The following is a 13,459-nucleotide window of genomic DNA, read 5'->3' as shown; positions in this document are numbered from 1 at the left end:
TCAACGGCAGCTGAGATAGGCTCCAGTACCCGCGCAACCCCGAACAGGTTAAGCGGTAGAAAATGGATGGATGGATGGTTCCATACCCTCCATGGTTTAAATTCATTTTCGGGACTTATGTGAATCCCAAATACACAAAGTGTCAACAGGTAAGAAAAGTTGGTTTTGCATATGGCTCATGCAAGGCAAGCGGTATCTGACCATCTCCCGGTGAACAATTATTTACATTTAATATATTTTTACATTTATAATTATTTAAGGCGTATCATACCCTTGGGTCACTATAGCTGCAGATAGAAATACCGGGAGTTAAATTTAATCACATGATTCTGAACTCTCTCCAGGACCAGGTAAGAGGTCAAATTTGAGACCATTTCAAAACTTGACATGTCAATATAAATTTCCTTTAATCATGATTATTTTATGCTCTATTTAGAGGTTCAAAATATATACAGTACATACACAGATGCTCTTGATATGGTGTATCATTGCAAAAAGATAAACATGCAAAACATCGGTTTCTTCATCACCTTAATAGTTTTCTAAAAGAAAAGATCCAACATGACTAGAAAGACATTGTGTCTTGACAGGGGGGAATAAATTAAATGTTCCTTGCACATAAACCGTTCCCAAATTAGGATACAATAAAAGTTACATTCAACTGTTGAGCTGAAATTACAAACTCAATGGTTGAGTGCTTTTATGAAATCAATATCATGGAGTCACGATTTGCCACATGAGATGACAAATAACTGTTTGAAATGAAAACATTTTTCAATTATGTTTCCAACTGCAGATGAGGTAGACCTCTTATGCTTTCATTTCCTTTTAGTGTATGTTAATCTTTTAAGGCATAAACATGCAACACAGGCTGCATGTCAAAGTCTATGATGCAAGATTTAACGTAACCGTTCAATTGTCCGAAAGCCATTCCAAAAAATTCCTGTTAATACGCAAGTTTTTCAATTTTGACAGGTGTTCTTTAAATAATTGATGATAATCAATAGACTTCCATGACTCGTGGATATTGATGTAAGAGAATAAGACACACACACTTCAGACAATGAACCTAACAGAAAACTAAACTGTGGAAACTGCATCACAAACCTATGAAAACCTGAAATGTATTCATCTGTAAATAAACTGTATTATACACAACATTCATTTAAAAGATGGTTGACATTTTTCTTGCCCAAAAACAGGAAACAAAATACCATGTTAAAAACAAATGATCAGATTATTTGTTTTTTAAGTCCAATTTCTGACATCCCTGGGGAAAGAACGGCGTGTGTGTGTCCATCCAAATGGCAAAAAACATGACTGTAAGAGCATGTGCAACAACAAAAAAACCTCTACCAAAGAAGGTGTAAGAAGTTGCTAGTAACTCGGTCTTGTTTTTTTTGCTCTTGCAAAAAGAGTTCAGCTTTCTATTGTGCGTGTAGTCTTGTGCCTTCAAGATCAAATGTCTCACCGCTTGACATCAGGCACTCAACATATTACGTGTGCTCATGCGTCCAAAAATGAGTGCGGTGCTGTGACACGGAAAGCACAGCTCACATTTGAAGCTGAAGGGATGGGCGGAGGAACATGTCACAATGTGTGTGTGGGTGTGTATACAGTCCAATACGAGAGTGGGGTAGCCTCACACCTCTGGCTGCTCAGCAGTGAAGAGTTGGCATGTGTGTTTGTGTTTCAGTTCATGGCCTCGCTCGCCTTTACATCTCTGGCTCCTCTGCACTAGGCTGAGGTCGGGGATCTGGAGACTCGTAACGCTGGTGGAAGTTTCGTTTCCTCACCTTCTCTGGTGCTTTCCTCCACAACACAATCTCCTGAGGACAGAACAAACAAAACATGAGCAGGGAAGTATGCAGTACAAATTACAGTGCTAACTTATGGTGAGTGAAATGTACTTCACATACTTTTGCTTCCAGGAGTACAACTTGTATACAGACTAGAGATGCGCGACACAACCGCGGAGTCCGCGGATAATCCGCGGGTTGGGCGGATGCATGACGAAAAAAATAGATTTTAAATAGATTCGGGCGGGTGGCGGTTGAACCAATTCGGAAATATATATACATAGTAAAATGTTGTTACCCACATACGAAAAACGAGCAGCACTCTTTGAAACAGGCAATTATTCATCGGGCACTGCTGCAGCTGTCACGCCAAATTTCTTTCCCCCTACAAAAACCTTCCCCCCCATTTACTTCCGGGGCTGCGTCCAATAAAGTCACAAAGTTGCCGGGGGTCCTTAACCGGCACGCGACTGTCCTGTTTCACACCTGTACAAAAAAAAACAATAATCAATTTCTTCAGATTCCAGCAGCTGTCAAAGACGAAGTATCCTTCCAGCGACGGGCAGTCAAAGCCGAAGTGCTATCGATCGCTGTCAATGACGTAAGAGGAAACATGACCACGGAAGTAAATGGGGGGGGGGGGGGGGGGGGGGGGGGGGGGTTGTAGGGGGGAAGAAATTTGGCGTGACACAGCACACCACAACACAACAGAAGAAGAAAAAAATAAAAAGATAGCAACGCCGGCAGCAAACGTGGTACGCGACAAACTAAAAAAGGGAATACTAAAGACCAGGGGGAAAAAAATAACAATAATAGTCAACACTTTCTTAATGGAAATGACAATAATATTATAATAATGATGAATAATATTATCACGCATTAATATCTCTTAGCCTCTAATGCGTGGCCAAGAGATATTAATGCGTGGCACGCATTGAATGTCTCTGCTGCATTGGGTCAGTCTCCTTTCTCCTCTCTAACCTCACTAATGCCTTGCATCGTCTATATTAGATATATAACAACGGGTGGGTGGCGGGCGGCGGGCGGTTGTGGTTTTAAATAAAATGTTAGTTCAGGTGGATGGCGGGTGGATGACGACTTTTGTGATGCGGTTGCGGATGAAATAATTGCCTATCCGCGCATCTCTAATACAGATGGTAATACCTGCTGTTTAAAGTATCTCCTGTCTTCTTCATCCACCAGCACCAGATTCAGGAAGTAGCGTACAGAGAACTTTTTGTTGACGTCTCTCATGGTGGGTGTCATGTCGTACCCTGTTCAAAAACATAACATATGAAATGCCAATACACACAATTTGTTAGATTCATAGTTTAAGCATTTTGAGGTTGTGTAGTCAGAGCCTTCAGATCTTGAAGAGAAGCAAAATGGTGTGACCTATTTGACAGCAAGCAACAGAGGGCGCTGTTGAATCAGGCTGAACTAGATTGCAACAAAGCCATTTGCAACCAGCTGATCTGCCAATGAAGAGGTTTGCTAAATTGTTGCACAAATCCGTACAGCTAGATTTGGTTTACTAATATATCTCAACAAGTACCATTGCACATTTTCTATTGCAAGTGTTTTGTTATTCTTGTATATTTAATGCCAAGGTTGACTTTAAGGTTTTACTACTTACGTATAAAATACTACACGGTCAAGCTCCTGCCTATCTTGCCGATTGTATTGTACCATATGTCCCGGCAAGAAATCTGCGTTCAAAGAACTCCGGCTTATTAGTGATTCCCAGAGCCCAAAAAAAGTCTGCGGGCTATAGAGCGTTTTCTATTCGGGCTCCAATACTATGGAATGCCCTCCCGGTAAAAGTTAGAGATGCTACCTCAGTAGAAGCATTTAAGCCTCATCTTAAAACTCATTTGTATACTCTAGCCTTTAAATAGACTCCCTTTTTAGACCAGTTGATCTGCCGTTTCTTTTCTTTTCTTTTCTACTCTGCTCCCAACCCGGGGTGGACCGCTAGCCTGTCCATCAGATGGGGACATCTCTACGCTGCTGACCCGTCTCCACTCGGGATGGTTTCTGCTGGCCCCACTATGGACTGGACTTTCGCTGATGTGTTGGACTTTCACAATATTATGTCAGACCCACTCGACATCCATTGCTTTCGGTCTCCCCTAGAGGGGGGGGTTACCCACATATGCGGTCCTCTCCAAGGTTTCTCATAGTCATCCACATTGACGTCCCACTGGGGTGAGTTTTCCTTGCCCGTATGTGGGCTCTGTACCGAGGATGTCATTGTGGCTTGTACAGCCCTTTGAGACACTTGTGATTTAGGGCTATATAAATAAACATTGATTGATTGATTTACCTGCCAGAAACAGTCTAATGGGAATTGATTCTCCTTTAACCGGGGCTCCATCCATGATCTCATACTTAGCAACCGTCTCCGTCTCAGTGGTCGTACTGGGACCTGAAAACAATGGACAATTTAAGTATGTTAATCTGTGTTTTTTCAGTCAAGCTTATTTTAAATGAAGCACTTGTAGACAGTAGATTACTGTCTATTCGTGGTTTGACATATTTGCTTCCCACTTTAGTAGTTTTCTCTGTTTTAGATTGCAAATAATTATTTTTTTAATGATAACTTGAATAGAAAATGGTTTGATGACACTATGTACAGGGGAAACAAGGGCTGCAGCTATGAATCTAGCAGGAAAAGGCTTTGGACAAGACATGTGTATTCACACGTTTTGTAAATACAATACTGTAGACTGTGATTGTTTCTTCATGTGTAAAACTGCATTTGAAATACTTTTAACAATTCAGTGGCATATTATCGAGTTTAGAGTAGAGGTAGTTTATGGGTGCATCCATTTTTGGCTGTTTTTCCCAATTTACGGTGGGTATTGGAACAAAACCCCTACAAATAGAGATTTACTATAGAATGCTTTTACATGCTTCTATATTTACTCATTTGGATTATTTGTACTTTGCTTTCCGATGCTCACCTATGCCTGTTATCTCCTTCTTGATTAGCTGCAGCTCCATGTGTTGGATTTTGATCCTGACCAGCAGGAAGTAAATTTTTCCAACAATGACATCTTTTAGGTGGTACCTAGCATAAAGACACAGACAGAAGACGGTAAAATGAATAATTGTTTAGATTTGACAACAGGAAGGAGTGTCACTCTTACTTGGATTTATTGTATTCAAACTCGATGTGAAGACAGTCTTCTATGCCGACTTCCATCTTGATAGAGTTGTTGATATCTGGGTAGGTTGCCAGTTGGTGGACAATCAGCTCGTACTCCTTCACAAGGTCTGACAGTCGACGCACTATTGTCACCCTCAGAAAATACCTGCACAAAGACACATCATTGTTCTTATGGCTTAAAATGTTTTACAAATGCAACAAAAGCTAATATTTACCCAGATAAATGGTGTTATAATGACACTACCTTAGCCTGACGTTAGCTCCAGTGTAGGACTCGTAGGGCTTCTCTACCTGCATGAACTCAAAGTCATAGCTCTTGTTCTGGGTGAGCTCTCCGGGCAGTGCCAACTCTTTCAACAGATCCACAAACTCATGGGTGTTGCTTTTGTCGGAGAAAAGCTCTACGATAAGGAGGAAAAGAAGTTTACCAAGTTTAGAGCAAATAAATGTCATGCATTACATTCACGTAAAACATTTTTTAAAATTCCTGGATGATATTCTGACAATAAAATTGCATTTGGGTCCAAATATTGAAGTCTTTTTTAAATTGATTAAAATTATGCAAGCGAGCAATAACCTGTAAATAATCAGTAACTCCAAATTCTAAAATGTGATAATCGTAATCTGATTTATAAAAATAATAATAATTTGAACTCCGGCTTCCTCCCACCTCTAAAGACATGCACCTGGCGATAGGTTGATTGGCAACACAAAATTGCCCCTAGTGTGTGAATGTTGTCTGTCCATATGTGTGGGCCCTGCGATGAGCTGGCGACTTGTCCAGGGATCTGAGCAGAGGATGTCGTTGTGGCTTCTGCAGCCCTTTGAGACACTTGTGACCCCGAAAGGGAGAAGCGGTAGAAATGGATTGATGGATTGACAGAAGTAACAATACTGCAAGTATTCTTTTCAAACATAATACAGTGTGATTTCGCATGATTATTTTTTTACCAACGTAAAAAAGTTAAGGACTTTTAATTATCCTAAATCAGTGAACAAACAGTTTAAATTGACTCAATCTCTGTAAACAGAAATTGCATTTCAATAAATACTGAACATCTTGAAGTGCTTTTTTCCACAGTTGAAAAAACTGGGTCAGTTGGTTTGTTTGGTTGTTATTGTTGGTTGCCATCACTTTTCAAGCAAATTGGGCATACTTGTTCATTCGTCCGTGTTGTTAGGCTCATCTTGCTCACTTGTTTGAAGCCAAAATTGTCCCACACAAGGAAATTTGGTTTTGCAATCATCTTTTTTCCTCCGAATTTGTGTTACCTTGTGGTGCTTCTCACCAGAAAGTTGTGACTAGCGAGGGTCTGTCCGTGCATCAAGTGCGTATCAAGTGCCAGCAGTCCCGTTTGCGCCCACAGAGACAAAGATTGTGGATGACCAACAAGATTCACTCCATTCATTCAATTCTGCTATTGAATAAACACGTTCAGGTGCTGAGAGCGATGCACAGAGTGAACCCTCTTGTACCCAGTCTTAAAACAAGAGACAAAGAAAAACACACATGGAGGTGGCAATTATCGATGACAGCGAAGTTATAAAGTTCATTTTATCGTTTGATTAATTGATATATTGACTATTGGCCTACGCATAGCAAAAACAGCAAAATATTATTATTAATATTGTACTACTGAGAGCTACGATGGTAAACAGGTTGAACGTAAACAAAAGCAATTTGTGTTAATACATGCATGTTGGCAGTCCCATTTCCGTGTCAAAAATGTTTCCACAAGATGACACGACTGTTTGATACAGGCGGCATAAGGGGAATAGTGATGTTCAAAATTAAAACAATATAGCAGTAACATGCTCACCAATCTGTCCAACAAACTCAATGCGGATGCCCTGGTGTTCAAGTCGCTTTCCTCCCTGCTTCACATTTAGAGTCACCTGCAGTGAAAACGGTCATCATAAAGCATGTTTCAAAATCAAAACATTGGTTATAAACTCATAAGAGCCATCAACTGCCATAAACAAAAAAATATGACCTCAAGTAATGACAGAGAACAATCGCCTAAAAGAGACACTAATCAAAAATATGACAAGAGAAATGGCAACGATGGGCGTGGCTAAGATGCGCAAGCAGTAGTTTGCCTCTGCGGTAACTCCGGTGAAAACTTTAAGATTTAACTCAAATTCTGCTTTTTGTTTTTAATTTAAAACTTACAACGCTTGGCTAACTATATGCATGCCCATCACTCTGGGTGAGTTATACTCTTATCAAGACAACATAACAATAATTATGCCCAAGACACGAAGAGGGAAGCAATCAGAGTCACCTGTGGCCGTAAACGAGCTCGAGGCTGGCGCTGAGATGGCGTCATCAACTTTGGAGAAGTTGCTGGATAAAATACTCGAGTCTATCAACAAACGTTTTGACATGCTTGAGGAAAAGCTTGAGGCTCTTACAAGCAAGCAAGCGGCATTGACCAACAGAGTGGATGACATGCAGCAGCAAGGTTCCGAACATGAGCGCCGCATCGAAGCGCTCGAACAAAAACTGACTGAAACGCAGAAGAGCAATGAGAAATTGGCAGCTAAAATTGACGAATTGGAAGGGCGCTCAAGACGTAATAACTTAAAAATAGTCGGGATACCAGAGCAAGAAGAAAAGGGAAGACTTACGGATTTCGTTGCGGACCTGATACCAAAGTTGTTTGGAGCGAGTAACTTTTCCAAGCCAGTGGTGGTGGACCGCGCGCACCGTGTCCCGCTCGCTCGCTATGGTGACGGCAAGCGCCCCAGGAGCATCATCGCAAGGATACACTTCTACCAGGACAAGGAGCTACTTCTACCAGGACAAGGAGCTACTTCTTCGACTGAGTCGCGGCCAGGAGCTGATCTACAACGGCCTGCGCGTCTTCCTGTTTCCAGACTACACTGCCGAGGTGACAGCGCAAAGACGGGCCTTTCGAGAGGTAATGAACACGCTGCGGGAGAAGGAAATCAAGTTTATGCTGCGTTTTTCAGCTCGCCTGCATGTGGAGTACAACGACCAGGTAAAGGTGTTTACCTCTCCTACAGACACTAAGACTTTCATTATAAAACATCTTAGTGGCTAATCATCAATAACGGCTCCACCACACAAGGCTTATGATCAGCATAAAGCAGAAATACACTTTTTTCACTGATGTTTATTTCACCGGAGGACGCAGGAAAAAAAGAAAACACTTCGCTGCTGAGCTAGTGCTTGGAGCAGTGAACGCAACTACTAGCATGCGCCCTGCGCCTGAAGATGGGGGTGGGGATGGGGGACTTTTGGACTGGGGAATCGACCAACACGATGTCGTATGGATAACATCACCATGGAGATTTCACTCCAAAACATCAAACTACACACGATGGGGACAGAGGGAGGGGGGAACAATGGGGTGTGAGTGTTGTGTATATGTGAATCTGAGCATGAATGTGGAGGAGCGAGGTGCACAATTATATTTCAACTTGCCAATTACTAAGGTTTTTTGTCACGTAAAGATAAAATACCCTAAAAAACTTTAATGTCAACTTATAAGAAAAAAATTACACTAGTTTCATGGAACGTCAGGGGTTTAGCTAAAAATATTAAAGCAGGGAAGGTTTTTTAGCACTTAAATTCATTAAAAGCAGATGTTTTATTCTTACAAGAAACACATCTCTGTAAAGACAACCAACACAAACTTAAAGCTAGCTGGATATCTCAGGTTTATCATGCACCCTTTACTTCACAAGCTAGAGGTGTAGCCATTTTATTTAATAAAAATGTGCCTTTCATACTTACATCAAAAATAATTGACCCTAACGGAAGATTTATTTTATTAAATGGTCATATTACATCCTACCCAGTAACTTTTTTGAATATCTATGGACCAAACACAGATGACTCAAACTTTTATCATAGAGTCTTTGGTCTACTTCCTGATGATAACTCCTCTCATATCTACATTGGTGGTGATTTTAACTGCCTTTTGGATCCCACTTTAGATAGATTGTCAACTAAATCTCATGTAATTGCTAACTCAACTAAAACCATTAATAATCTTATGAGATCAAGAAATATCATAGACATATGGAGAACAAAACATCCTAATAAAAGGGAGTATTCATTTTACTCCGCTGTACACAATTCTTACACAAGAATCGATTACTTCTTAGTAGAAGCCTCTGCTCTCTCCAATGTCAGTAATCCTGAGTACCACAGTAGAGTCATCTCAGATCACAGCCCTATGAGTATGCAGATTCAAATTGATCTCCATAAAACCAAACAAAAATTGAGATTTAATCCACAATTATTATTATATGAAGATTTTAAAGAGTATATGAACAAGATTATCCAAGAGTTTATTGAGGTGAATGATAACGGTGAGGTCTCAGACTCTATATTGTGGGAAGCAGGATATATCATTTAATTTGAAAGCTCAAAACAAAGAAGTAAGAAAAAGGCATAAAGAACTGGAAAAAGAAATTAAAGAAATGGAAGAAATTCATATAAATTCTCTTTTGCAGTCTGACAATAATAAGATGCTGAAACTGAAAAATGAATACAATTCTCTTCTTCACGGGGAAGTATCTAAACTCTTACTGAAAAATAAACAAAAACATTTTGAAATATCTGATAAACCACAAACACTTCTGTCTAGACAGCTCAAAGGAGATCAAGCTAAAGCTGCTATCCACAAAATATGCTCAAAAACAGGTGAAACATGTACAGATTTACAGGATATCAACAATGTCTTTAAAGACTTTTATTCAGAATTATATAAATCTAGTTCAGCTATATCGGTTAATGATTGAAATGATTTTTTTACTCCATTAAATCTACCTCAACTGAGTCCAAACCATCAGAATTCTTTAAACAATACTATTTCAACTGAAGAACTGCTAAAAGCACTGAAATCTTTCTCCGTGAATAAAAGCCCTGGTCCAGATGGATTTGGTGCAGAGTTTTATCAAGCTTTTAGTGAAATACTGTCCCCTATAATATTAAGAATGTAAATGACTCTTTCGTAAACAATAAACTTCCAAGCTCTTTGTATGAAGCTCATATATGTATAATACCAAAAAAGGGAAAAAATCCACTCGATCCAGCCAATTATAGACCTATTTCCCTGCTCAATCTAGACCATAAGATTCTAACTAAGGTACTCGCAACAAGGTTAAGCAACCACATAACAGAAATTATCCATCCGGATCAGGTTGGTTTTATCCCAGACAGACCTTCTTTTGGCAATGTACGAAGATTATTGAACCTGTTGTACTCGGACTGCATAGGAAACAAAAAGGCAGCAGTCCTGACTCTGGATGCTCATAAAGCTTTTGATTCAATTGAGTGGGCTTATCTACTTCATGTTCTCAAATTATTTGGGTTGGGAGAAAATTTTATAAAATGGGTTAAAATAATTTATTTTGCACCAAAATCATATGTCATAACTAATAATGTAATATCGGATAGTTTTGAATTACATCGTGGCGTGAGACAGGGCGATTGCCTTTCGCCCTTACTTTTCAATTTGGCCCTAGAACCACTGGCTACTGGTTTAAGAATGAACTCTAATATTAAGGGATTTTCAGTGGGCACATCAGAGAGTCTCATCTCACTTTATGCAGATGATGTACTTGTTACACTTACTGAGCCAGAAATTGCATTACCCCTTCTTTTAGAATATGTAGACTCTTTTGGTAAAATATCTGGTTACAAAATAAACTGGTCCAAAAGCGAGCTTATGTTCCTTGGAGATAATGTTAAGATCAGTCAAAACCCAGTTAAAGTTGCAGAAAATTATATATCCTATCTCGGCTTAAAAATATCTAAAAATTATGAATCATTACTAAAATTGAACTTTACTGAAGCTTTTGAGAAATTGAAAGTGTGTATAGAGTATTGGAAGACCCTACCCCTCTCTATGTTGGGTAGAGTGAATGCTGTCAAAATGATTACCCTGCCAAAATGTACTTATCTTTTTAAAAATTTACCAATTCTAATTCCTGCAGATTTTTTCAAAAAACTTGAATCTTTAGTTCTAGATTTTGTGTGGGGATATAAAAAACGCAGAATATCTAAAAAGCACTTATTCAGATCTACAGGGGAAGGAGGGCTGGGTCTCCCAATGTTCAAAAATTATTATTGGGCATCAAATCTGAACGCATTGACCTATTGGAAGATGGGGTTCCCAAAGAATGAATCACTTAATTCTGCTCCCTTGTGGCTGAAATTGGAACTGCAGTCATTAGTTAAACCTTACACATCATTGCTATCTTTACTTTTTACTAAACCAATCTCTTCTATTAAATCAACAAGCCATAGTGTAGTAGTAAGAAATTCTATCAAAATTCTTTCTCAAGTTAAAAAACAATTGAATATTTCCAATGTAACTATGTATTCACCACTGTTTCACAATCATGCATTTATTCCATCGATAACAGACAGACATTTTTTTAACTGGTACTTGAATGGAATTAAATGCATAAAAGACATGTTTGTCGAGGACAGTCTTGCATCATTTGAGCAATTGCGAATCAAGTTCAAGTTGTCCCAATTCAGTTGGTTTTGCTATTTGCAGGCAAAAAAATTTATTAAAGAAAACATTTCAAAGTATCATCTGGTAAATGAAAAACACCCTCTCTTAGAGTTACTAAATTTATCACCCACAAGTAAAAAGCTTATCGCCAAATTTGCCAGCTGCTTCATTATGCCCATGACATCAGCAGACGGTGTTAAAAGAGCCTGGGAACAGGAACTAAGAATAACAATACCCAAACAGCAATGGGAACGGACACTCTCTCAAATTCACAATTGCTCAATTAACAGCAGACTTAGGCTCATACAGTTTAAAGTGATTCATCGTTTTTACTACTCCAAAGTCTTATTACACAAATTTTATCCTGATACGTCTCCACTTTGTGATAAATGTAAATCTGCTGAAGGATCACTGTCTCATTCGTTTTGGGAATGTCCAATTATTCAATCATTTTGGTCCAGCATTTTCTTTTTTTACTCGGGGGTATATCAGAGAAAACTCGTCCCTGACAGGGATATAATCTTGTTTGGGTGGTCTTCAGAAACACAAAAACTTCCAAAATATATTACAGCCGTGTTGCTGCTTGGGACGGTCTTGGCCAAAAGACTCATTCTCAAAGACTGGAAAAGCCCATCTGCACCCAACTTCAGGAACTGGCTAAATGAACTTGTGAATGTAATGACTCTTGAAAGAATACGATTTATAAACTCTGCAAGTATGAATAAATGGGAACAAACCTGGAAACCTTTACTGACATATATTGAATCATAATTTAGACATTTAAGAAAAAAAAACAAAAAAAATAAAACTGCCATCTTTTTTGTAGGTGTATTCATTTTTTATTATCTTTATTATTTTCTGTATTGATCCTACATTATTGTTTGTTTGTTTTTTGTTACTTCTGATATGGCCTTCCCACGGTTTACTTGCTTATTTATGTATTTATTTTTTGTGACTTTTTATTTTGTATTGTTTTACATCTGATCAACTTCTGTGACTTTCCTTTTCTTTTTTAAGTGTGAACGGTGGAAAGGCCCTCGAGAGGTGATCTTGGGATCACTTCCTGAGGATCCTTGATGCCGAGGAATGTTCATCCATCTTGCTATGGTCTGGATAGCCTGCTGATCCTGAGCCAGAGCGGGATGGATGGATAAATGTATACAATATCTGGGTATCTTTTCTAATAATGTTTATACTGTAAACTTTGAATTGTTGGAGTTTAAGTGCACCTCTCTCCTCAAGTGTGCATGTGAGTGGGTATGAGTGGATGTGTGATTGTATGTAGGTTTTGCGTGACCAAAGTATGACTGTTAAATGTGATTTTAACTGTAAAATTCAATAAAAATATTTGCAAAAAAAAAAAATATGACAACAAGGCTAAATAAAAGTCACATGCCAGCTCAGTTTACCTTGCCGGACACAGACTCTCCATCGTAAAACAGATAATGTTTCTCCATTTTGCCATCTTCTGTCTTCAGTTCAGCAGTCTTTCGGCTCTCGGAATCGTTGAGCAGGACATCTATCTCACACACTGGCCCAAACAGACCCCCCAGGAAACTCTGAAAGTTGAAAACATTACTGGAAACACTGTAATACAACAGGATAGTGCACAGTGATGCAGCAGTTTGGACAAGTACACATTATATGATATTCATGATCTTTTCATAGAAATGAGATTACAGTGAAACTTCGATTTTTTTTAACCCTTTTACGCACGACCTTTTCAGTTTACGAATCTTTACACCGCGCTAAATATTCTTCTGTGTGCGAACCATTTCTCGGCGTACAAACGCTTCATTCATTCATTCATTTATTTATTGATTTATTCTGCATGCTGCTTGAAGCATGTCCCCCACGTCACATCCTGTACACACCGGCGCAACCATTTCAAAGAGCTTCATCGGACAAGCGGCATTTCTGACGTGTTTATTTCAACAATTGATGTACCTTGCACTGGTCAGAGCTGTGACAGTTAGTCTTAGAGATCA

At 39.1% G+C, this 13,459-nt stretch overlaps 1 protein-coding gene across 1 annotated transcript in view; it reads right to left on the bottom strand.

Moving 5' to 3' along the window:
• Window positions 1-390: 390 nt before the first annotated feature.
• The window catches only part of vps26a (VPS26, retromer complex component A), a 21,168-nt gene continuing 8,099 nt past the window's right edge, over window positions 391-13,459 (bottom strand). Inside the window, exons 2-9 of the mRNA XM_062025973.1 lie at window positions 12,881-13,030; window positions 6,792-6,867; window positions 5,216-5,372; window positions 4,952-5,116; window positions 4,766-4,872; window positions 4,126-4,227; window positions 2,964-3,073; window positions 391-1,829 (exon numbers count right to left, since the gene is read on the bottom strand). Coding sequence (XP_061881957.1) covers window positions 1,716-1,829; window positions 2,964-3,073; window positions 4,126-4,227; window positions 4,766-4,872; window positions 4,952-5,116; window positions 5,216-5,372; window positions 6,792-6,867; window positions 12,881-13,030 — 981 coding nt within the window. The 3' untranslated portion in view covers window positions 391-1,715. The remainder of the gene's footprint in view (window positions 1,830-2,963; window positions 3,074-4,125; window positions 4,228-4,765; window positions 4,873-4,951; window positions 5,117-5,215; window positions 5,373-6,791; window positions 6,868-12,880; window positions 13,031-13,459) is intronic.

This window comes from Entelurus aequoreus, linkage group LG02, assembly GCF_033978785.1.
Source record: "Entelurus aequoreus isolate RoL-2023_Sb linkage group LG02, RoL_Eaeq_v1.1, whole genome shotgun sequence".
NCBI classification, from domain to species: domain Eukaryota; kingdom Metazoa; phylum Chordata; class Actinopteri; order Syngnathiformes; family Syngnathidae; genus Entelurus; species Entelurus aequoreus.
This window is presented reverse-complemented; position numbering and strand designations above follow the sequence as displayed.